The sequence below is a fragment of the Grus americana genome, chromosome Z (assembly GCF_028858705.1).
Source record: "Grus americana isolate bGruAme1 chromosome Z, bGruAme1.mat, whole genome shotgun sequence".
Lineage (NCBI taxonomy): Eukaryota > Metazoa > Chordata > Aves > Gruiformes > Gruidae > Grus > Grus americana.
The window spans coordinates 63,700,512-63,725,635 of record NC_072891.1 but is presented as its reverse complement, the minus strand read 5'-3'; the positions used below and the strand labels follow the sequence as shown (position 1 = coordinate 63,725,635).

General features: G+C 39.9%; 1 protein-coding gene across 1 annotated transcript in view; it reads right to left on the bottom strand.

The window, feature by feature from the left end:
* Positions 1 to 24,551, bottom strand: part of CAMK4 (calcium/calmodulin dependent protein kinase IV) — a 173,940-nt gene extending 149,389 nt beyond the window's left edge. Inside the window, exon 1 of the mRNA XM_054809935.1 lies at positions 24,134 to 24,551. Within this exon, the coding sequence (XP_054665910.1) occupies positions 24,134 to 24,300 (167 nt within the window). The 5' untranslated portion in view covers positions 24,301 to 24,551. The remainder of the gene's footprint in view (positions 1 to 24,133) is intronic.
* Between the last annotated feature and the right edge of the window lie 573 nt (positions 24,552 to 25,124).

Below are 25,124 nucleotides of genomic sequence, written 5' to 3'. Positions count from 1 at the left end.
TCACCAGAAATCAGTTATGTAGTCATAGGGTACAGGCTATAATAGATAACAAGCTGAATATTGGATTTGCTGTTTTGAAGTCAAACTCAGAACTGGTGAGTTAGATCTCAGGCAGGCAAGTGTAAGGTAAAGGAGCATTTAAGAGAGTTGACCAAAAACTCAGCTATGAGCAGCAGTGCAAACTATTCCAGTGCAGCAGTGGGATAGGGAAGTGTAATAAAAGATCAACATGGCTAAATTGGACTCTTACTCGACCAGAACGAATAAAAAGCAGAACAGAAAAAAAAAATCAAAACAATAAGCAACCCCTCCAACCCAAAATAAGCTAGGCCATATAACTAAAGATGATTGCAAAAGAAAACAAGGGCTCGTATGGGCAGTCTCTGAAAAACAAGGGCAAATATTAAGAGTCATATCAAAGGCAAGGGGGAGTTACAAGGAAGACCAAAAGCGGTGTTGGCCAGCTGCTTGGTCCAGAGGGAAAGCAACACTCATAAAACCTCTACAAGGGACAAGTTTAATGCCTTTCTTCCACTAAAGGGCCAGCTTTGTGTGGGTGATCAGAAGAATCATCACAACTTTGTAACAGCTTGAGACTGTGGAGAGAATATAGCAAAGAGTAAATAGATAAATTACACGTTACAAAATTTGCTGGCCTTCATAAGTTTTATCTCAGAATATTAAAAGTGATCTGAAGAAATTTCACAGCCACAAGTGGCAATATTTGATAACTCAGGGGAAATAAGTGAGCAAGTATAAGACTAGAAGAAAGCCAAGCTGTCCCTATCTCTGAAAGAAAAAAGAATACAAGAGGAAAACAGAGTCCAGACAGATTCACACCCTGGGGAAATACCAGGAAAAAAAAATTAGGAAAACTATTTGTCAGCACCAGAGAATGAGGAGGAGATGACTGGCAACCAACTTCCGTTTTTCAACAGCAAATCATTATCAAACTGAAAATGTTCTCCTACAGTGTAATAGGCCTCATTATTGGTAGAGGCAGCAGATGTCACACGCTTTCACTTCCATGCAGCTTACAACATTGTCTCACACAACCTGCTCAGAAATAACACAGGGAGACAATCTAGGAGAAAATGCAATAGGGTCAGTGCAACACTGGGTAAACACATTGAAATAACAGTTATAAATGGTTTGATAGTTAAAAATTGTTATAATTTGTTCAAATGGACAGATGTGCCATCAGTCCTGTGTCTAATGCAACATGCTTTTCCTTCTTCCAATGCAAGCATTTGGTAAGGGTACCAAAGAAGACTACTGCATATCATTTATTAATGGTGTCAGAAATTCATTCTGAAAAGGTGTAAAAAATATAGAAGCTTAGCTATAAGAAAACTGATGTTAACTAGAAAGCTGCTTAAGGCCTGTTTTAAAGCCTATAATCATGGGAAAGGGGTTTCTAAGCAAGGTAATAGGTAATGAAGCTAACTGACCATGGCAAGGTACAATGCTGCTATGTTCCTTGTACAGTCCCCACCCAACCGGACAATAGGCCCGGGAATATTAATCTTATGAAGTAAGTCACTATGGACAGGTGCACCCACAGCGAGGATACTGCGCATGCGTGCAAGGAGAGGGTCATCCAGCGAACATGGGTGTGCAACCGCTGACAACCACCAGAGACCCCTGAGGACCACCGACTCAAATCACTGAGCATGTGTGACGGGGAGGAGAATATGGAAATGGATTCTAAGAAATGATTATCATAGGATTGCCTTTTCTGAGAAAAATAATGAATATGTATACTTGATTCTATATAACCTGTGTGTTGGTAATCACCTGCATGCACGTTGGGTGGAGTTGTTTCCCCCATGCATCCAGTGCTGCAATAAAGCAAACCTAGGGTAACTCATGTCTGGTAGATTTCTTTAACAAAAGGAAATTAAAGACTGAAATAAAAAGTGAAAAGAAAGTCTTTCCTCCCTGTCTAAAGTAAGGCCTAGCTGAAGAGCTGACGACAGATATTTGTGTTTTTAAAGTACAGAGCTTAGCTATGGTCACTGGCACACTTTCAGCACTTGTTATAAGCAACCTGGTGAGCCACAGGAGTCACAGCACAGAAGAATTTGACCCACTAGAGTGAACTGGCTAGCAAAAAACATAGTCCTTAACTGACGTAAGGTAGTGTAGATCCAGTACAGTCTATTATTTCCATTTGATGAAATCCAAATGCTTTTTGTTCTGTAAAAACCCTGCCTCCAAACAGACCTGTATGCATGCCTGAGGATATAGTTTATCACTTCTGTTTTTGGTAGCAAGTATCTGTAAACTAATTAGTTTACAGATTAGTCAGCAACTAATAGAAAATGATTGCTCAAGAGCTAAGGGACAATGACATAAAGAAGTATATGCAAACACCACCTTAGAGACAGCATTCATACAAAGCAGTACTATATGGAAACATCTGGAAATATCCTCCCTGCAACAATGGAGCACAAATGTTAGGAGAAAATCCAGTTAATAGCATAAAAAACAATACATAGAAATGGATGACGCATTTCAGAACTATCTATAAATATCTTGCAGGTTTCAGTACAAGCCCTGTATGAACACTGTCTCAAGTATCACAGTGAAAGCTAGTCTAAGAAATGAAAAATATTTTATGTGCTTGAAATACTTTAGGGAGAATTACCACACCTAAGTACAAAACAAAACACCTCTTTCAGCCATAGGAGTAGAATAGCATGGAGCATCCCTGATCTACCAGACTTCCATTATTTTATCACAGAAAATGCCCATATGTTGCATTTTCACTCAAAAGGAATTATTCAAACTAACGTAATTATCACAAAAATAAATCGAGATCTTATTTCAGTCTTTTTTACCATCTAAGGTATTCTTGTAGCATACCAGATGAAAGATCAGTACCTTACAGAAATTGATTTCTTTCACTTCCTGACAAATGCTCAATATTCAGAAACTGTATTTTACACAGACCAAGTCACATAACTACACTGGGAATGCACATTCACATTTGATCTCATAAAAGTCTTTGGTAATGGAACTTCAAGCAGCAGGCAGGGAACAGACTGGACACTTTCTAGGTTGTCATAATGACAAGTAAATAACTTGCATTTGACATAGTAGAGTTTATTTGCTAATTGGGTGAGGAAAAAAAATAAGCCTTGCAAAATGTTAATTTTTTGGACTGGAACATGGCAAGAGGGCCATGAAGATGTCTCAGTGTTGGGTGACGAGAATGTTCTCCTAAAAATTTAAAATATTTAAAAAAAAAAAAAGGCGAGGAGGGGTGGCAGGTGGGGAATGACACACATTTGCTGGTGGAGTTCCTACTAGCTTTCTGGGCAAACAAGCTCTCTCAGTTCCAAAGGAAACAGGTTTTACAGCTAGGATTCTCATCAGGCCACCTTCCAAGGTTCAGCTTCAGCATAAGAGATTTGGCCTCCACCATTCTATCCTAAACTGCTGCTTTTTTGTCAGTATGAGAATAACTATACTAGGACTTTCACTGCCTTTACTAAGTTCCCTGATTTACTCAAGGTCCTTGAAAAAAGTCCTAGCCTTGGCTGATCAATGTAATTATTTGTTGTGTGTCCTGGTTTCAGGGACAGGACACAGCCAGGACAGGTGACCCAAACTAGCCAAAGGGGTATTCCATACCATATGACGTCATGCTCAGCTGGCCAGGGAGGGGCAGCTTCTGCTCCAGGACGGGCTGTGTGTGTGGTCGTGTGCGACTGTCGGGTCGTGGGGTGAAATATTGCTTTCTGTTATCACCCATTGTGTGTGTACATATATATCTTAATGCATACATGCATACGAAGCATTCAAATGTCTGCAGACACTAGATGCAGAATGGTACTGACAGAGGCAATGGTAGTATCTCTCTCTGCTAACCTATGCAAAACAACACTAGACCACAGAAACTCTCCACCTCCTCATTAGAAATCACCTTGTGAAGCTTGTTAAGCAGAGCAAAGGACCCCTTCACCCTCAACATCACTGAAATTTTAGTTATGCAAAACAGATTGCAAGAGGTTTATCCATGCACACATGCAGCTACTGCAGCCTCAATGAAAACTAAAATTATTGAAGCCTACAAGTGCTTTCCAGAATCAAAAAAAAGAAAAGGTCTCTGGATTTGCAATGGTATAGATAACATTTCTTATGGTATATTCTCATTACTCATTTCAGCTTCCTGAAACAGACACCAAGCTCAATCATTCCCAAGAGGCAAGGCACACGACCATCCTGGATGAGGTTTGAAGCAGAAGACAAACCAACCAGGTCTCTTTGTGTTATGAGTGCTGGCTGCACGCTGGGGCCAGCAATGCTGCAAGGTCACAGAATGTAGACCTGAAAAGGGGCAGAAGCACCATCTGCTCGGGCCCCTGATTCCTCAGTCCCTCAGCGCTCCTGCACCCCTTGCTGAAGGAGAGACAGAGGAGAGCAGCAATAAAGGTAAGCAGAAGCATGCACGGGGAGGAATCCAAGTATTAGGGAACTGACCACGGAAACAAAGATTGAGGGGTGTGGGGACAGTGGAGAGGAAGAAGAGATGATGAGCAACCAAGAGGCCCATTAGTATAGACCACTCAACAGAGATGTGCCAACTGCATTCCTGGGCCACCTCATTGGATCTATTCTGCAATTAACTGCTCCTACTGGTTATAATCGTTTTCCCAGCAGCTCATCTAAATCATCCTTACTGCAAGTTAAGCCACTGACTTGTCCTACTTCTGCAACTGGTTGCTGTGTACTATCACATCTTTAGAGATTGTACAGAGCAACTACAAGGAGCCATCTCCACAAGGATCTGTATGTACAGTAACAGTATAACCTGTAGATTATAATACCCAATTACAACTAAAATGAATACATTTTGGAAAAGGGGTTAAAATGTTTTCTGACAAGACTTTGAAAATTCACACATCTTTTTGAAAGTTAATGGAAAAACAAGAAAAAAGGGGGGGGTGTGTGGGGGGGTGCACATTCCATAACTGCCTATTTTCCTGATGGTCTACTGTTTTCTTAAAGTTCCTTCCCCAAGACATTTGAAAGAATGGAATGAAACTGTTGTTAGTGATGAACAGAAAGATACTTTCTGTCTGTAGAAATGAGTATGAAGACTGAGAAATTATTTGACCCTTATCAGATCAAGCTATTTGGAATTAACAAAGCTGTGACTTATTCCATGTATATTCTTAAATTCAAGTTTGTAAAAAAAGACAGTTTTGGAAATCTCAAGCCAAATTTCCAAGTTTCAATTATGTTTCAAGGTGCCGTTTGGACGTAGGTATGTTTAACTGCTGATCTGCCATAGGAAAACAGTGGGTAAAAACTCTTTATTGTAAAATCAATCTATCTAATGCATCAGTATTCTTATATTTTTCTAATCTGAGTTTCAGAAGCTGTTCCTAAGAAACTCTGTCAGAAGTGTAATCACCTGCAATACTTACACGTTCAGCTTCACCCACACTTAAGTGCTGTACTGGAGCAGCTCTCCCACTTCTTCCCTTACTGCAGACAATTTTTTGATCTATTTAAAAAAAACAACTTATATTTAATTAAAAATAATTAGAGAACAAAACAGCTCATTAAAAATGATCCAGTGAAAGACTCTTCCAGTCAGATTTAAATGACACAGAACTCCATCTGTCTGGTGGCAATCCAGACACACAATCTACATCCAGAACATGACAAATGCTCTGTTATTCAGTAATTTGATGCTAAGGCTTAATTTTGAACTCTAGTAACTAAGTTAGGTCTTTTATCCTATTACCTATAATAGTACTCAAGTTGCAATGACAAGCCAGGTGAGTTGGCCTGACTTGCTTGATTGATATTCATGGACACATAAAACTGAATTCACGTGCCCAACACAGCCAGGCAGACAGAACTGATCCAGCAGGAAACACTTTACAGCACAGATCTTGCAAAGGTGCTGCACAATTTCTTTAGACGTGAATCTCTTAACATTTAGCTGTGTAGAAGTATTTCGTTTAATCCTGCTGTCAAAGCATCCTCTGCAGTTAACAGAGGCAGTTTCAGAAGGTGACCCATCTATTTGTAAAACAGGTGTCCAACCCAGGCAGGATGAATTACTATTTGCTTCTAATAGACTAAGTGATAACAGCAGAGCTCTACATAGCTTGAGAAGCTAAGCACCTTTTCAAGGCACTACATAATTAGCTAGATAAAATTTGGGATCTGCTAACTTTGATTCAGCTTTCAGAGCTATAAGGCCAGACTGGCATATTTAAAAAAAAAACAAAAACAAAAACAAAACCACAAAATCATACCTTCTTTCAGAGTCTTCACTAACCATCTCTTCCTTTGACTTACTTTACATTCAAAACCTTCACTGAATGGTCAGTACTAAAGATAAGTTGAAGATCTAATGTGAGTTAGTTGCATACAAATTACATCATATCTTTGTTTACTTCAAAACCACCACTGTTACCATAAACAAAACCAACAGACATTCATATCATATATCACACTGCAAAAAGAACCCCCAAATTCTTGCGTGGCCTCATATCTGCAACCTTGTATCTCTAAAGTTGACAATGGTATGGATGGGCACATTGATGACAGCTGTAATTTAGCTTGAGAAGGTAGCTATTGTGGTGGCAAACCAACAGGAAGAACTTCAGTGAATGGTAGCTATCCATGCAGCTGTTCAGATGCTCCAGAACGATGGTACCTCTGTGCCTTCCCTTTGCTAAAGGCAAAACAGTGGGAGCTTCACAACTGTTCATCTGCATTTTGTCTTCCCTAAAATTATCACGAGTAGCCTTGTTGGGCATCTTCACTTGTAACTATCTTAGCACTTCTAAATGCCAAGGGCACATGCCAGGTCTCTGAATAGTTTTCAGAATCCTTATTATTTGGGCTTCTCAAGTAACTTGCATGGCGTTATGTAGCAGAAACCACCATCATTCCCCTACAGGAAATCTGCTAAGTGGGAGGAAGAGAATGATAGAACCAATGCACAGAAAGAATTATCACCATTTAAACATGCAGATGGTGAAATGAAGTTCTTATTGCTAAAGTGGTGAGCAATGAATTTACTGTAGAGTAGAAGGCAGATGAGAAAACTTTGTCTTCCAAGTACTCTGATTCTGCTTAAGTATCTGCTTTTAACAGAACAACTGTGCCTATCCAAGCAATCATTTGAATGACTCGAAGACAGCTTTCAGGTTAACTTTTTACTTCACTGACTGATGGTGAGAAAGAAAAAGAACAGGCTGGATCCAGTTTTTAAAGCTGAACTTTAGGAAATTCTAGGAAAGTTTATGTTATGTAAAAGCATATTTTATGTTATTTTTGCTGTATACCAAACTGTGCATGCTATTACAGACAAAATTTCTTAAGGTTCTCTTTTGTCATTTAAAATAAATCACTTTTTATATTAAATGTGTTTTAAATGTAAAACAAATCAGCGTTGTTTCATAATGATTGTAATGTCAGTCTGACTTGAAGAGCACTCTCTTCAGAGGATGAAAGAGTACTCCCTTATCCACAGCTTTTCAGATTTAAATGTCAGAAAATAACAGTTCCAGTGGTAGATTTGGCTCATAGTTGATGTGGAAAATAAAAATAAAAATCAATGAACGGCAATCATATTAGTCATCCCAATACTGCCAGAGTTCAGTCCTGTAAAACCCAGATGCAAAAGTCTGCATGGCCAACTCATAATTTTCATATTTCACATTAGCCTTCAATTTTAGTCTAAACAGCTTTGGTAGACAGCCTGGGAAGCATACGAAAGAAAGGTACACTTAAAACATGTATTTTGCAGTGGAGTTTGAATTTAAATCATTGGCAGGATGCATACCACTTCACAGTGGTATGTACACTTGAACTACATGGCAGGGCAAATCCTGACGCAAGTCCCAGTTCATGAGCCCTATGCAATAAATGAATGGTTTCTGAGTTATGTAATGCTCATTTCATTTTCCAGTCTCGTCTTCAAATTTTTGAGGCCAGTTCATTTCACATGAATAACTCTTCTTTTGGAGTAAAATGTTCATTTCTGAATGACTGAGGGATCAGATTAAAATGTGTTGCTTTCCACTAGCACAAAGTTCTAACAAAGGTCAAGGTTGCGGAAAAGGCAAAATCAAGGATAATGAACTTCTGCATGTTCTTTGAAAAACTTAAAAGTGAAGAAGAATATTCCCACAGTGGCCTCCCTCTCTGCACTGCTCCCATAAGTGCAATGTGGCAGCTGGGAGGAAAGGAGGATTTTTCTTCTTTGTCATATTATTAGATGGGTGGCCCTAAGAAGATGCACAAACAGAGAGTTTAGCTGGAGAAAGATGAAAAATTGCCATAGAAGGCAGAAATGAATTAGTAGTTGGTTAAGAGATACAATACAGGGAAGGAGTAAGTGCTCAGTTCTCATAGTGCACAGAGGTGATCAATGAAGTCTGATGGACCAGAGCCTGTGTCTGATACTTAACGAGCCAGTACGGGAGCTGAGATGAGAAATCAAGTGAATCTAGTTAATATAGGTGCTTTTTATAATTAAAGTTCTTCATAATAATAAGTTTCTGCCCAACTGAAGAGGACTCTACTGAGACTAAGCAGCAGGGTATTAAAATGACAGATCAAATTCCATGTAAATAAATACAAAATTATGAATATTGAACACAATTCTAATTTCATATATTAAACTAAGTGGCCATTTATCACAAGCAAAGAAATCTTGAAATTGAAGCAAAAGTTCAATAAAACATCAACTTCATGCTCAACTGTAGTAAAAAAAACAAAACCAAAAGCAAACACCCCAAAACACAACAACTATTAAGAAGTATTATTATCCCCTGTATAAATTTTCTGTGTGAATATCTTAATCAATGGAGACATTGAAAACTCCAGTGGACACAGTCCTGTGAAACCTTCTCTAGCTGATCTTGCTTAAGGAGGTTGGAGTAGATGATCTTAAGAGGTCCCTGCCAACTTCATCCATTGTGATTCTGTGTTACATCCTGAGCACTCCATGTAAATCAACATTACTATTCTTTTATGAGGGGCAGACTTGAAACTTCAGATTTGGCTTCAGATTTCTGAAGGCTGAGGGACCGCTCAGGGCTTGCCCTGCTCTTACACTCCTAAGTACATGCTCACTACAGCTGGAGACAGGGTATTGGCCTAAACAGACCTTTGATCTGACCCAGCACAGCCATTCTTATGTTATAAAGGATCAAATAATTTAGGATGACCAGTTCAATTTAAATTTATACTGCAAATATATGTGCATACATCAGTCAGCATAGAGAAAACAGGACTTTCAGATGTGATTTTTTTGTTGTTGAAATTTTGAAATGAGTGAAAGTTCTGAAAATGAACACTTTAGTGTTTCCAAACAAGATGTCTCCGCAAGCGGAGTGGAAAACTATCCATGCTATCATTAGAGTTGATTCTTACTGAAAGGCAAATTTAAGTTTCCTTTAAACGCCATAACACACATATCCAGTGCGCTACACGGTCATCTCTGAGAGCAACATCTTCAGTTTAGATACATTTTCCACGAGCCAGGCATTAAGGATGTAGAGGAGTACAACATCGTTCCCCAAAGAGATTTTGATTTCAATTTAAGATAAGAATGTGACTAGAAGAATTTGGCTGATCCCTTGGTGATGTCAACAGATCAATATTGAACTTACTGCTATCAACAAGCAGACACTAAAAATCAATACAGTTATTCTGAAGACAAGCTGGAAGAACTCTCCTGAGTCATCAAGACAGCCCTGGTATCATGGGCAACCATGTCATACAGTCTCTTTCACAAAATGATCACATACCAATTTTGGGGACATTTTTTGTCTTTCCTGCTCATATTGAAAAGGCTGTTACAGAACTACAGATGGTTAGATATTTTCTTCTAAATTACAATTTTTACTGTAATCATGGTCAAGTTACTGCTCTCCTCCTCTGCATGCAGGAGGAGTGCTTAAGTGAATTATTCTACCTCACAGGTGTGGTTCTCTGTTGGGGAACTATCATCACCTTTCCCCAGCACCATCTGTTGGACTAAACAAACCCAATTCCTCCACAGCATATTTGCAGATGAAAAATTTACAAATAAGTTTAAACCAGATTTTTCATAATACATATGAAACTGAGCATTTTATGCCACTGTTGCAATCGCTTTTCACAGCTGCAATTATTATGCTGGCTGGATGAAAACTGATGACAAAACAGGTCTTATTACTCACAGACCCACAAAATTTTCAAATGCCATTTAAAAACAGGATATTTTTCATTTTTGTTTGGCAGAGTTACTGGAGCTGAGTCCTTCTACATTCAGCAATCATTAAATTTATCCACATTTAATCCACATTCCAAAAATAGGAGGAGGAAGACGGGATGGTGGTAGAAACCTATCTGCATAATGAAAACTAATCCCTCATTTCCCCTAAAACCTCAAGATTTCTCTCAGCTTTCTGACTAGCCTACCGATTATACCCTGTTTGGCACTCATCGCAAGAAGACAGGTGTAGAATGCTCAATTTTTCAGCTTCTGAAATTGCACCATTACAGTGGAGAATATTTCTTCCTCTTTGCATAAAGATAATTGAGATTTCTTTCTAAAGAAAGCGCTAGGAGCAGGGGAAGGTGATAATAGCCCTCGAAGTCCTCTGCTAAAGGAGCATGGAGTTGCCAAAAGAATGTAAAGGAAGAGATTCATCCTTGGTATGGGCAATGCTGCAAGAATTCTGTTTTTTTCAGTTTCAGTTTAAGTGGGATAACAGTATAGAGGGGAACGATTGTATAGACCATTTGCTTTTGGGGATTTTTCTCCCTCTCAAGAAAATTTGCCTATGATACCTAACCTTCAGCAAAAGCTTGCCAGAAACACACTGCTCTTTACATCAGTGTTTCTAGTTTTTTCTTACATGCATGCTTGAGCAATATTCTTTTGGTTTGTTATACATCTTATTTAATATTTTCATTATTGACTTTGGCATAAACTTAGAAGTATGTTGATTCAGTTTGCTGTTGATAGAGGAGTGGAGGCATTGACAATAAAGGAGAGGGCTACAATACCAGAAAGGAAAAAAACATACTTGCTACCTGTGGAGAAGGACCAATATAAAAGGGATAAAATTTAGCTGTATTAACTGAAGGTCATGCGTTACAGACAAACAGGAACTTTGCTATAAAATGTAAGTCTCATCAATTGCAAGCAGAGAAGAAAAATGGAAGACATACAGTTTGGGCAACAACCAACCAGACAGCTATGAACTACCAAGACAGCAGCTGTGAGAAGGGCAAATGCGATCCCATCCTATTTAATGATGTTTATTGTTCTTATTAGAAAAGTCTCAGAATTTTACAACTGGAGTCAGTAGACAAGTACAGCTTCTGCAAACTCCCTACGTTCCAGCAGGGAAATACATCATATGAAAGCTGCACCACTTTTGGTGTAACATGTAAAACACAGTACAAGCAGGGATGAAAACAGGAAAAAGAGGCACCCACATCAAAACTCTCATACGGCACCATGGTACAAGAGATAAATGTAGTTTGTTCTTGCAGTCTAGTTACTTTGAGTCAAGAATGTCTTCAATTAACATGAAATATAAAATGTGAAAGTGTTTGCAAATTTTAATTTGAAATTGTTGAAAAATTCCATGCCGTGAAACTGTCCATTATCCATATACTTCAGTTACTCATCCTCACTGGAAACAAAAACAAATGCCAAAATACTGAAATTTATCATGGGATGGAAATTCTGGAGTTTCTCTTATCTGCTAATTCACTATTGTGAAGATATGAATATTTGGACAAAAAAACTTTAACAGTCATGACCCTCAAGCATGAAATATGGTCTTCCAATGGCCACATGCCACTGTGGATGACTAACACATTTTGCTACTCATTATTACTCTGTTTCAGCTGTGACTAGGGAAAAACACAATAAAATGGTCTTATTAGATATTCAAGACAGTTAAAACACATGGTTCATAAAGAAGCACCATGGAAAACTATTTACACAGGCTATCTGGTAAATATTTGTTGTATTCAATCACAAATAGCAAATAGCATCAAGGCTATGTCTCCAGCATTCCCCTCTCAGCAGTAGGCTACAGTGGGCAAGATCTTGGGAGGGGACGCAGCCAGGACAGCTGACCCAAACTGACCAAAGGGATATTCCATACCATATGACATCATGCTCAGCAATAAAAGCTAAGAGAAAGCAGGAGGAAGTGGGGGCATTTGTTATTATGACATTTGTCTTCCGGACCAACTGCTACACATACTGAAGCCCTGCTTCCCTGGAAGTGGTTGGAGATCGCCTGCTGATGGGAAATAGAGAATAAAATTTTTGGTTTTCCTTTGCTTCTGTGCATGGCTTTTTGCTTTTGCTTTATTAAACTGCCTGTATCTTGACCCACAAGTTTTTTTTCCAACTTATTTTTCTCCTCTCCCTGTCCTGCTGAGGACGCGAGTGATAGAATAACTTGGTGGGCACCTGGCGTCCAGGCAAGGTCAACCATTACAAAATCAACTGTGTAGCCCTTGTCTTCTTAATTTTACTAAGCTAATCAACCAAAAAATCATGAGGATTTGAAGAGAATGTAGAAATATGTATCATTCACTGCCCTTACAGCACAAGGCATCCAATGAAGCTAGCAGGTAAAAACATTCATGCACACATATCTTACAGGTCTCTGAACTTAGATTATGATATGGACATCAGAGTTCTCAACATGTTTTGTGTTCAGTTTTAGCAAATCATTATAGCACAATATAGAAAGCTGATAAGTGAATGCTCCCCATCAGAAAAACAAACATCTGTAAAGCACTGTATCCACATACCAGATTAGAATTGTGGTTCATTAATCTAGAAAACATGTCAATAGGAAAAAAAAAAAAAAAATCAGTAGTCATCCATGGCAGACTTTATTTCGAGGCCTTATAAGCTTTACTAAGACATCCATTTGCTCTACGAAAGCATAAAACTGTGTAATACTACCACATGAAAAAAAAAAAAAAATCAATACGTGCCAAAAGAATTGAAATAATTTCTGGCCCAAAGCATGTTCTTGAAACACTCTCACTGGTCCACAATGTTAGACTGGTGCAGGACATAATAAATTAGAAACAGCAAACACCATCTTTCATATATACATAATCTGAAAGAGGTACTTTCTTAAGTTTAAATAGAATTCAAACAATCTGCAAAGAATACAAGCAGGTAGAAGGTCTGTGGTCAGCCTTCCAAAGAAAGGGCACAGAAGTCCACTCCTTTCAACACAGTATTAATTTTTTTTCTACAGCTAAACACAAAATGAAATCACACAGCACATTGTTTGGTACTGGCAGTGTGCCTCCGTTAACAAGGATTATTTTAAGAAAAATCAGGATTAATATTATTTCAGAAGTACTTTAAGATAAAACCAGACTTCTTATTCCATGGATATTCATTAAGATCTCGCACACTTTTTTATTTCCATTCATTCATGAGTGCAAAGCTGTTCATCAAAAGTAATTTATTTAGAATAAATTGGAATTCCTGCATTTCATTTCTGAGCTAATCCCAACTTCTTCACATGAATTTGTTATCTACTAATGCCAGTGTTGTTGGTTTTTTTAATAAATGAACAAGTGTCAACAAGCAATTCACAATTTGTGGCAACTGCTCTGATTGACTTACTCCCTCCCACCCCCTGCAGTCACAGGATGCTTTACTCTCTCATTAGAAAATATAAAAACATAAAAAACAGTTGTAGAACATTTTTGTTTATGCAGTACACAGTTCTGATAAAGTTCATGGAGCAATCAGGGTCATCTTCATGAATAAAATCACAATCAACTGAATATTTTAATTGCAGTATAACTTCCCAAAAGCAGTGAACCTGGTAGACATGAATGTGCTTTGAAGATTAAAAGACTGAAAATAAGTAACAATATTAGTATGTTTATGATGACCTGAATTGAGATGAAACTACAAATACTTGCAAGAAGGAAAAATTACTTGGTGTGGGGAATCTGTTTCAGAATGATGCCTTTTCCTTCAACCTGAGCAACTGCTTTTTCCATGATGCTTGGAGAGAGGCCAGAGGAGAGACGCATCATGTGTGTTTAGTGAGGAGAATTTGGGGAAAAGGACTGTGGAGATGACATCATTTCTGAGGTAAAGTTCCAATTCTGGCATCTTACCTGTGGCATGAAGATGCTCACAGAGAGGTAGAGGTCAGAGCACAAACTGTAAATTGGTTGAAAGGCTTAAGTTGTTTTTAAGGCTATGCATTATAAAATCTGCACTTGCTTTGCCACTTCTTTATCCCCCCCCCCCCCCCAAAAGCCATGATAAATAGAAAACTGTCAAAGGGCAGCATTTATTAATTTTTTCTTTTCCTCCAGGAGGTTCCCATTTTCCCTATCTTTTGGCTTACATTTTATGGTTCTTGAGTTCTAGCAGTGATAACTGTGCATGTGAAAGGAGGACAACTTATAAGCTACAGCACTATGCTGTTCAGGTGATTACCTCACTTGTGTCAGAATTAGCACACAGTCTGACCATGTAATTTGGTGGTTCATACGAAATAATTTCTTTTCTGCTCTCCCTTGCAGATGAAATTCAAAGAGACAAAAGCTGTGGTTGTCACAGATTGAATGGTCCCTCTCAAAGTCATGTTACTGTAGGGTGTCCTAACTGTGAATTACTTTACAAGCAGAGCAACACTACCTCAGAAATCCATTCTCAGGGCAACAGCCGCAAATATTGATGGTGTCCAATAGTCAATGTGTTTTAACTGATAGTAACCTATGATAGTAACGACACCTTTTTTTTATTCATTCTACAATCAAAAGATATATTTGCAATACGTACGGGAATTCTATTACATCACCGCTACTCTGTCTTTCTGTTTCAAACATTATATAGTCTAAGAAATTGAGCACATATCATGCATATGTTTATCAAAATTCCCACACTTGAAAATGGGCTTGAATAGCTCATTCCCAATGATCGTTCCTATTGCATCATGCTAACAGATCTTAAAAAACACAGCTAACCAAGAAAAAAAAAAAGTAGGCTTCCATGTACCTTGCTACACTCCAGTAAACCCAGGGCAAGTGTCAATCTGCCCCTAAGACATGTTATCCTCAGAAGCTGCAGTATATTTGTGCTGCTCCGAAGCACGCCTGACAGCCAAGAGACCATTCTGAGCAGAACCTTCCCTACTAACGCTGTCACAACAAAACATGCATTTACCTTCCAAAACAGATCTTATTTCCTAGGTCAGAAAGAGCTGGGAAAGCATCACAGGCAACAATCTGCACTCTTGGTACAGAGCAAGGAAGAAACATGGTGTTCTTTCCTTGTTCAGATGAGGTCTAAAAGCTAACACAGATAGACTCTGGGAAAACATACCTGTGCACTTTTGCCAAAAGAGGGGTCGCTCTGGAAAGACTTTTCTTAACACCAATATACAAAAGTAAGGCAAAGGTGACAACAAAAACCAGTATATTTCTAGAACACAAAAAATCCTAAATTAAATTCTTAATGATTCACCAGCTCAGATTTCAGAGAGCTGCTAGCTCAGACTCCAAAGAACAAGGAAGAAAAAAAAAAAATTCTCATAAATTAGAGATGAGTTTAGCTTTTAAAAGCAGTAACCAGTAAGTTAAAATCCATTTTTCTACTGATTACTGACTAGCTGAGGACACTGACAACGTAAGGCCAAATGAAGGATAACTGACAACGATAGAAGAGTATTTCCAAGGTATCAGTGACTGTTTGTAAAAGTTGTCATTCCTACCCAACTTTTAAAATGGTGGAGATAGGGAAACCATAAATATTGAAAAAGACATTAGACAAAGAACCAAAAGCAGCATGGAAACATACAGAACATTTGGCTATCCTTTCTCAGAATGAGCAACGCTGTACTGTAGAAAGAACATCCCTTGTGAAATTAATAATTGTTCACATAATAAAGTTCTGCTTATTGTGAAGTGAGGAAGCATGGTAAGAATGCCTAAATGAAGAAGTCAACAGCAAATATGCAAGTTTACATATTTAAATTGTGCTTCACTGTGAAAGCACAAGGGAGTACATGTTCTTTCTTTTTTATGCAATCTCAACTCCTACTAATGGTTCACATGTCTTCTACATACATAGATGAAAATAATATTCAAATCTTCGCACTTTTATCCACAGTGTGGATAAACATGAAGTGTCAGAAGCTCGCTTTCCCAAAGCCTGGCCAGCCTTCTGTCTAGCACAAGATCACCAAAGAACCATTTCGGTTTACTGCAATAAAGTCAGCTCAATTTGTTGGACTATAAACAAAACTAGGGCCGGGGATGACTATTTTTTCCATTTCTTGTTTGACCTTTTCAGACAATATTCAGGAAGATAAAACTTCTTCAATCTGAGTGACTGAAGAGGAGAGCTAGCCCTTCCTAGCAAGCACTTGGACTACGAGAGTTGGGGCATATGCTATAGCAAGCAGGGAGTATTTTTTCACTGGCCGCCATTCATAATTGGTGGTCTTTTTCAAATGTGGTTATTTACTATGTGAGCAAGCATTTAAATATCTCTAATTTGGTAGAATTCTGCCTATTTTTTTTTGTATTAAACTGCGTCCACTACAATCTCTTACACAATACTATGAACAATTGGACACACACCCAAAGATAGACAGAGGAAAGAACAGGTAAGTATTTGCTTCTTGTACCCCAGGGCTTTAGTCAATTTACCTGCCCTCCATCCAGAATGATATGAGCTTATTACACACTCACATTTAGGGAAATGCTTTCAACTGAACTTGAAAATACTTATCCAATTTCAAATGTACTGTCTCTGTAACAAGCTAAAATAACAATTTTGTTATATCTGACCCCTGGCAGACTACCGCAATGTTTTTAAAGTATGACAATTCTCTTATTAACACAAACGATATCATTACTTTCAATTCCTAAAAGCTCTATTTGCAAAAAACATTTTCAGTTTTCTTAAGACTACTTACTTCAAGAGCTATTCATTTTCTCCATTAGAAATACAATTTTTTTTAATTATAAAGGATAACCAAAACCACTGACAAAAATGCATAGTGGCTGACAGAATAAATAACCTGAAAATAAAGAAATAACAATTCTCTAACACAATTTTTCATTATTATTTTTTCTTTAAGTACAAGAAAGCTGTGAAAATTATACAGAATTATTACCTACTCATTCCAGCTATTCAAAATTGCTCCAGCACTCCTTTTACAGAAACAAGTTAATGGCTCAATTTATTGACAGAACAATGCATCGAGTTCACAGGCTAATAAGAGTACTTTGCAATGTCTAACTACTCTTTCACTACCCACTCTAAGTACTGAATTTTTATTTATGTAATATATATGCCCTTTAGCTTCCAAGTTAATTAAAACTTTAGCAGACAGACATTGACCTGTACATTATGCTGAGTGCATGATATCACAAGCATCCTGTTAATCAGCTTGCAGATTAACTACAGTTAAATTCAAACACAGTTATCACTAGGGCATATAGTCTAGGTATACACTAGCTAGTAGTGCAGTGCAGTAGGAGTGCACCACTGTTATAAATAGTGGCAACATGCTGATGTCCACATACAAGCTTTTTGTGGATTTTATGCCAGACTAGACCTGATCTGGTCCTGCAAACTGAATGTTCACAAGAGGTCACCGTGGATTAAGTCCTCCTGAACTGTATCTTCTGGTTCGGCTCCATTCAGTCTGCTCTGTGTGCTCCAGGAACACCCCATGACGCAAAGCAAAGCACAGCAAGAGGGGACAACTGGGACATTTGCTTCACAAAATTCACTCCCGATCCTAATTAAAACTTCAGTGTAGATGCACCCACAAAAAAAAGATGCCTTTTAAAAATAGGAATGGTGCAGTATAACATTACAAATAAAATCTCAGTGCTTCTATAATTGGAAACATGTAAATATACGCCATTATCAGTAGTCTATTTAAGCTCATCTTTAGAAGAGCTTGTTTCAAACTATTTCTTATATAATACAGTTATGATTTAGATAATACTGATTGTACTAAAACTGAGTAATCTGTTTATTTACATAGATAGCAAGGCAGTTTCTTCCACAGAAACAAGCATTAACATATTCCTGAAAGAAGGCAGCTACAGTAGCTTCTCCAACGTGACTGTCCACAAGCGTTGACAGCTAAACACTTTGCCCATAGTAGATTGAATCAGCAAGCCTATTTTCCATCACGGCATAATGGAAGCAATGCCTCAATCACAGTGTTAACAGGAATGAGATATACACATAAGCTGTTGTGGAAAATTCATATTTTATCATCTGTTTTCTGAGACCCAGTGAGGCAGACATTGAGTTTGCAGTTCAATGGAAAACTCCTGGCTGCAGCAGAGCAATGCTTTTGCCACAAATCCCAACTGTAAAGGGATTTGAACAACTGTCTGTAAAACTTAGAACTCATTTTCTGATTAAAACAAGAATAGAATGTCAACTGGGCCAACAAGTACTCAAAAGAAAAGCTTCTTTTCTAACTAACAAACACGCAGAGAGAGAATATGTTTAGACAAGTAACTTAGTGCCTAAGATAGGCATTTGGGCAAGAGAGTCAGTAACAATCTCCCATGGCAAGGTTCAAAATATCTACCCTAAGACCATTTCTCTCCATGATTAATGAGCCTCAGATGAAATGGAATGTCTACTCTCAAATGGATTTTATTTACAGTACGGTAGAGGAAATTTTCTTTTATTGCTTTTTCAACACCCAGTTTTTTAATTTTGAATCAACCAGTTGTTGAACTGAAACAGACAAAATGGAAGAAAATGCTCTCCCTACACTGAGTAAAGAATTTTACTTGTCAAAACCCAGGCTATTACATTGGCAAGTTCTGGCTTCTAGTACCCAAGTGAAAAATTTCACCCAGAATTCTGGGTTAAGAAGCTATAGAGTTTTCACAGAAAACATTTGCTGCTTGGTATTAATTTTTATTTATGACTCTGTAGATCAACATGCATTTTAGTAGGGTCTGACTTCCCCACTTTTACAGCAGTGTCTTGCTTAACAAAAATCTTGCTGATATCCCCTTTCTGGCCAATTTAGCATCGGATTGTCTTCTCCACAACAGCACAGCAAAGGGCGTATTCACCACAGAAGGGCCTGTGGTCAAATGCTTTGGTCATTTTTCAAGGGGAAAGATGAGATGGACAGAACCCCTTCAAGCAGAAAAGGAAGTGAAAGTCTTCAACTAGAGCTATGCTGGCTGGTGCAATGCATGAAAGAGACCACTCGCCTCATCCACCTGCTACCTTGGCCAGCACCAAAAGGGCACCATGCTCTCTGAATCTCCCACCTTCCTACCTCAAAGCAAGCTTCAATGTACCTACAACAGTCCCAAATGATGCCTCAGACCCACCTCTTCAACAGCATCCCCCATCAGCAGGAACTGCCTGCATGAAGACACCTCCTGCTTGCCTGAAGGTGTGAGGGTAACAAGCAAGTTGCAGTTTGAGGCACAACGTGACCTGGGGGACAGGAAAATCTACACGGGCAGTTTCTGCTCAAAGTCCTGGTTCAGCTAAGCACTCCATGCTTGCATTTAGACAGCTAGTACCACGTGATGTCAGCAGCATGCCTCTGTTTCCTCGGAAAATCCTCAGGCCCAGTACTAAAAGTCACAAGCAAGTAAGTCAAAGTGTTACTGAAGAAGGATTAACCTACTTTAAATGCACCCCAAAGGAAAAATGAGCTGAAAGTAAATATAGCAAACAGTCTGTATAACAACTGACTCTTGAGATGGACAGAAAAAAGGCTCCCTTTTTTTTTTTTTTAAGTGAAGGAATGGTAGCAAAAACAATTGGCATACTGTCAAAGCAAAAATTGTTTGAGCTTCAAACCATCAATTGTGAAAATAATCATTTCTATAAAATGATGATTATGCAAAGGAGTTACCTGGTATCATCTACTACTGCCATTACAAAAGTAGATGCTATTATGATAGCACTCATAAATAGGACTGACAGCATAAGATATCATTCTGCATACTGAAATCTTGAGTTCAAACCACACGTTGGGTTTAAACTCTTTCTGTGCTAAGAGCTAAAGGACAGAAACCACCTATGATTCAGCTCACACTGTCAATTCAAGGTAAGTTGCAAGTACTGAGCATCTTTCAGTTTCAGGTCCTTAGCAAGAATCACACAGTTGAAAGACTGCCCATGAATGAAAAGGTAACCTTGGAAGATACTGATTTATCATTCCTACACAAAGAAAAATGCCCACAACTTTTCGTTATTATTATTTTATTTAATCTTTGAAACTGAAAGAAAGCCCTAAGGATTTGGCTGGAAATACTTCCAGCTGCTCTTGACTATTTAATAGATCTGCAATAATACTATTAGACAGTTTCAACTCAAATAGTTATGTAGTTTGGTGCAGTTAGGCAAAAGACAGTGTGTGCTAAGTAAAGTTCCATCACTAAAATTCCAACTAAGAGAAATTCCTTCTTCATAATTTTGCTGAGTATCAAAAAAATTGTTACTGAGTTTCCTCTTCACTCAGTATTTTTAGACTAATCCTAAATTCTGAATCTTTGTACCAAAAGATAAAGCATGGGTTATATAAGGCTAACAAAAGGTTTTAGTCTTTAAGGAATCTACAATTTTAGAACCTAAAATTATTAAAATCTTTCTCTGAGTATGAAAAATAAGCTTTTAGATGAAATACACTCAGAACAAAATTCAAATACCCATTATTCACCAATGGTGCAACCTTCAGAGAAGGAATAAGATTCTTTTTGTAAAATAAAGACCAAAATTTATTCTTTTCAGCATTTTGAACTCCAGTTCGTGGTACACACAAAATCCCCTCTTCAGAAATGGACTAAAAGGAAGGTGACCTAGCCAGGCATTCAGCAGAATAAAAGAATAGCTGTCCTGGGTCAGAATAAAAACCTGTGTAGCCCAGAATACTATCTCTAACAGTGGCTAAACACAGATGCCTCAAGAATAACATGAATGGAGCAAACCTGTATTAGTACTGTCAAAGAATATTCTCATAACTTCCAACAACTTACAGTTCAATAATATCTTCATGTTTAATCAGTCTTAATGGATTCCCTGCATGTAAACTTGCCTAGCTGCCCATTAAACCCATGTAAGCTTTTAGCATCCGTATTATCCAGTGGCCAAGAGTTCCACCACTTAACTACACACCATGCTGAAATGGCCTTACCTCCTGTGGTTCATTTTTAGCTTGCTAGCTTCTCTGGATGCCCTGCAGAGCTTGCATCAAAGAAAAGAGCAAACAAGCACCTCTAGCTAGGTGTTCCATCCATGCCACACGTGTCTCCAGAGATCTCTACTAACCTCAGGTCTCTGTCTTAACCTTACTATAGGATTTACTAGGGAAAGAAAGCAGACTAACATTTTATTTGTGGGATTTTTGATCACTAGGGTGCACAGAGATGACATTTTTATAGACCTGCAAATTACAACCATAAAGATTCAATCAGATCTCATTCTTCTATGTGCAACCAAATGGTTTCTCCTCCACCCCCATTTTATTTATCTAAACTGAATTTCATCTGCCATTTAAATGCCGTATTAGTCCAATAAGGTCTTTCTGCAATTCTTGATATGCAAAGCTATCTTTAAAACCCTCAATAATTTAAACTATATCACTGTTCAACCCCTTTATTTATGAGTGCGTTGAACAGCACAGACACCTGAACCCCATGGAACTCCACTGCTGGAAGATGACTGTTTACTCCTACCCACTCTTTTGGGCATTTATTAATTTTTTTGCTAGCAGGACCTTCCCCTTCCTCTCCCATGACTCTTTAGTTGGTCATACAAGAAAGAATCACTGACTATGGTGGCTTGGGGATTTGTCAGACATACATTGTAGAAAGGGCACTCCTTGCAAAGGCGAACTCCCATACTTGGCAACACCTGTCCAAGTGCAGGTCTTTGCAGTCTGACAACAGACATCTTCCAATCCCTTAGAGATACTTGTTAAAGCTATTTTAGGATAGTGTCTCCTCTTGGTTATTTCAGTATATTATTTTGATTTACTGAATCTAAAGGAATCATATACCCACATTTTTAAGCCTCACCTGATATACTTTCACCACCACTAATCTAAGCAATGAATATTTTTTTTGACATATGCAGAATCATCTCTAAAATTAAAAGACTGGAGACAAGGTCACCAAAAGAAAGCAATACAATTTCATATTACACTTAGGAACCAAGAGGTATTGTTGGATCTCCCTTATAGATTTTCTATGATACACCTCAGCTATCAGAGGAGGGCTGAGATAAGCATCAGCACTCTGGATGCTGGCTCTGAAAGGATCTCAAAGCTAGCCTTGGGACCAAAGGACTGAGATCTTGCTGCCATATCCATCACCCAATTTTCCCTTGCAGCATACACCCCTCTGAGTTCTTCTCTCCCTTCCCTACCTCATGATCTTTGTTTAAGATGGTTCTTATCTCCTGTTTTCTTTCTGCTTTTGTTTCAAATCTTATTTCCTAGTTCCATCCAACCGCAAAGCAGACTTAGTAGCTCACATCTCTACACTAGTTGGGTGTGGTTATCTTCCTTATTCAGACCTTTTGTTAGGGTTTCAGCGTCTCTGTCTCACCTTGCAAGGTAGAAAAACTCACTGCACCTCAGCTTTCATTAACTCTTTCTTCTTCAAACAGGAGAGCTCACATTTGGAAACCCCTTCCCAAGTTACACAATAAACCCATGACGTATCACCAATACAGACTATTCTTAAATGAAGCCCACAGTCACTATCATGCATGCTGAAAGGATTGTAGACAGACCACACATAACAGTATTAATCCAAGTGACAGAGTTTGTATCAACTGCTGTTATTCAGCAGTAAACACTTTTGTTTATTGTTCATTTCAGACACAAAACTGACACAACAATATTTCCTGCTTTTCATTTTCATGTTTCTGCATAGGTGTACAGGAAAGTCAAGTATAAATGTGGTAAATGTTTATTTAAATCTGGGTAGCATGAGTAGCGATAGTAGCATAAAGGTACCAGCAGATGCTTAAGACCTAGCCAGAAAGCCAAGAATGATACAATATTGTATTTCTACAGCCTTTCCTGCCCCTATCAGTTACAGTACAGCAAGCACAGGTATGCTTTGTAGCAATACCTTTCATTGCACACCCTTTCTGCAAAAATACTGTACCAAGGCAACCATGTTATTACCTACAAATTTGCCACAGTCATCCAGGATTTTAATACTCTATTATTGGCAAAATTAACAATTGCTCTTTGTTACCTACTGACTTACAGTTTTAAGTCATCTACTGTGAACCCTTAAGGAAGCTGTCATTTTCTACTTTTTTTTTTTTTACACATTATTTTCTACCCAAAAATGCAACAGGAACCAACAACTGTATTTAGAGAGTAAAAACTGCACATTAGATATCGGCAACAGCATTTTACACTGGACTTAAGTTTTAAAAAAACTGAACACTTGGGACCTTTAAGTTGTCAGGCAGAAGCATCAGGGCAGTAGTGCAGAATTCATGAATGAACATGTACTAGCTCACTCGTCTGCACTGCACTCCAGTGAAAAGACTGCTTACAGAGGCCTATTCATGGACTCCTGTCTTGGGCGCAAGTTTTGTTAGCGCAAGGTCTAAAGGTGCTGATAATGGCGGTAATGATAAAAGGTCTCATATGAAGTGGGGCTGCAAAAATCCTGGCATCCTGATGCTCTCAAAGTGATGTCTACTATTCAGCTGACACGGTAATAGGTCTAGAGTCTGAAAATATACAGGTAACCTGACTAACGTAAATCTGCTCATGTGGACCAGCGTTTACTGAGACGGATTGATGCCTTCTCCTGAAAATCGCTTCTGTTCGGGGATTTGCACAGCTTGGCTCCCGGGAGGTATAATTTTCCTTCGAAAGCCTACATGCCGTGAAAGCCAGCACTCTCTTCCGATGCCGTTCACACAAACCAAAGTTTTGCCGCTCTCGCCACAGCGACGCAGTGCCGGCGGGGAGGGGAGATCTAGCCCCGGCAGCCCCGGCAGCCCCGGCCCCGCCGCTCCGGCCGGGGAGTCGCCGCGGCGGCAGCCCCCGCACCCCGCGGCCACCCCGTCCCATCCCGTCCCGTCCCGGCGCCGCCTCACCGTCCCAGTTCGGACTCCAGCTCGAAGTAGTGGGCCAGGGTGTCCTTGTTGGAGCCGTCGATCCAGTAGTCGGGCGCGGCGGACCCGGGGCGGCCGGCTGCCGAGGAGCCGGAGGAGGATGAGGATGAGGACGAGGAGGAGGAGGAGGGCATGGTGACTTTCAGCATGCCGGGACTCCTGCCGGGGGCTGCCCCCTCCTCCGCACCGGCTGCAGAAAGCAGAACGACAAGGCGGCTGGCGGCGGCACCTCACCTCCCTTCCTTCCTCCCTCCCTCCCCTCTCTTCTTCCTTCCTTCCTTTCCTCCCTCCCTCTCTTCCCTCCTCCTCTTTCTCCCCCTCCGCCCCCGCCGCGCCGGGCCGGGCCGGGCTGGAGCGGCGGCAGCTGCACCCCCAGCCCGGAGGGGCGGCGGGGCGCCTCCGACTGGGCGGGCTCGGAGCTGCCGGCGGGGCGGAGCGCGACGGGGCGGAGCGGGGGGACGGGCACGGCGGCGGCCGCCGCGGCGCAGGGAGCCGCCCTGTGGGGGGTGGGTCGCACTGCCCCGGCCCCCGCAGGAGGCGAGTGCCGCCGGCAGACGCCTGCCCCAGGCCCGTGGGCGCTTGGGACGGCGGACGGCCGCACTGAGAGTTCACTAAAAGCATCCTGGCACACGCGGTCACCGGGAGCGCAGCCGCCGGCAGCCCCACGAACGGCGAGACCGAGCTCCACGGGGGGGACAACTTCACGAACGGAGAAATGGCATCCCAATCTGAGAGACCGCTGCGGTTTTTGCAGGGGTCGGGCGGCCCGAGCTGGACCGGCCGGCGGTGGGGCCGGGAAGGATGTGTAGCCTGTAGGGTGGTGGGCGCCACCCCATTATGCTGCACCATTTTGGCAGTTCCAGACCTGGGATCTGTTATCGGGGTGCAACACGGGAGTTCAGGATTTCTCTCGGCGTTTGCTATGAATTTGGGGAGGAGGGTGTGGAGGCAGAAACTGAGCAAGACAAATAGC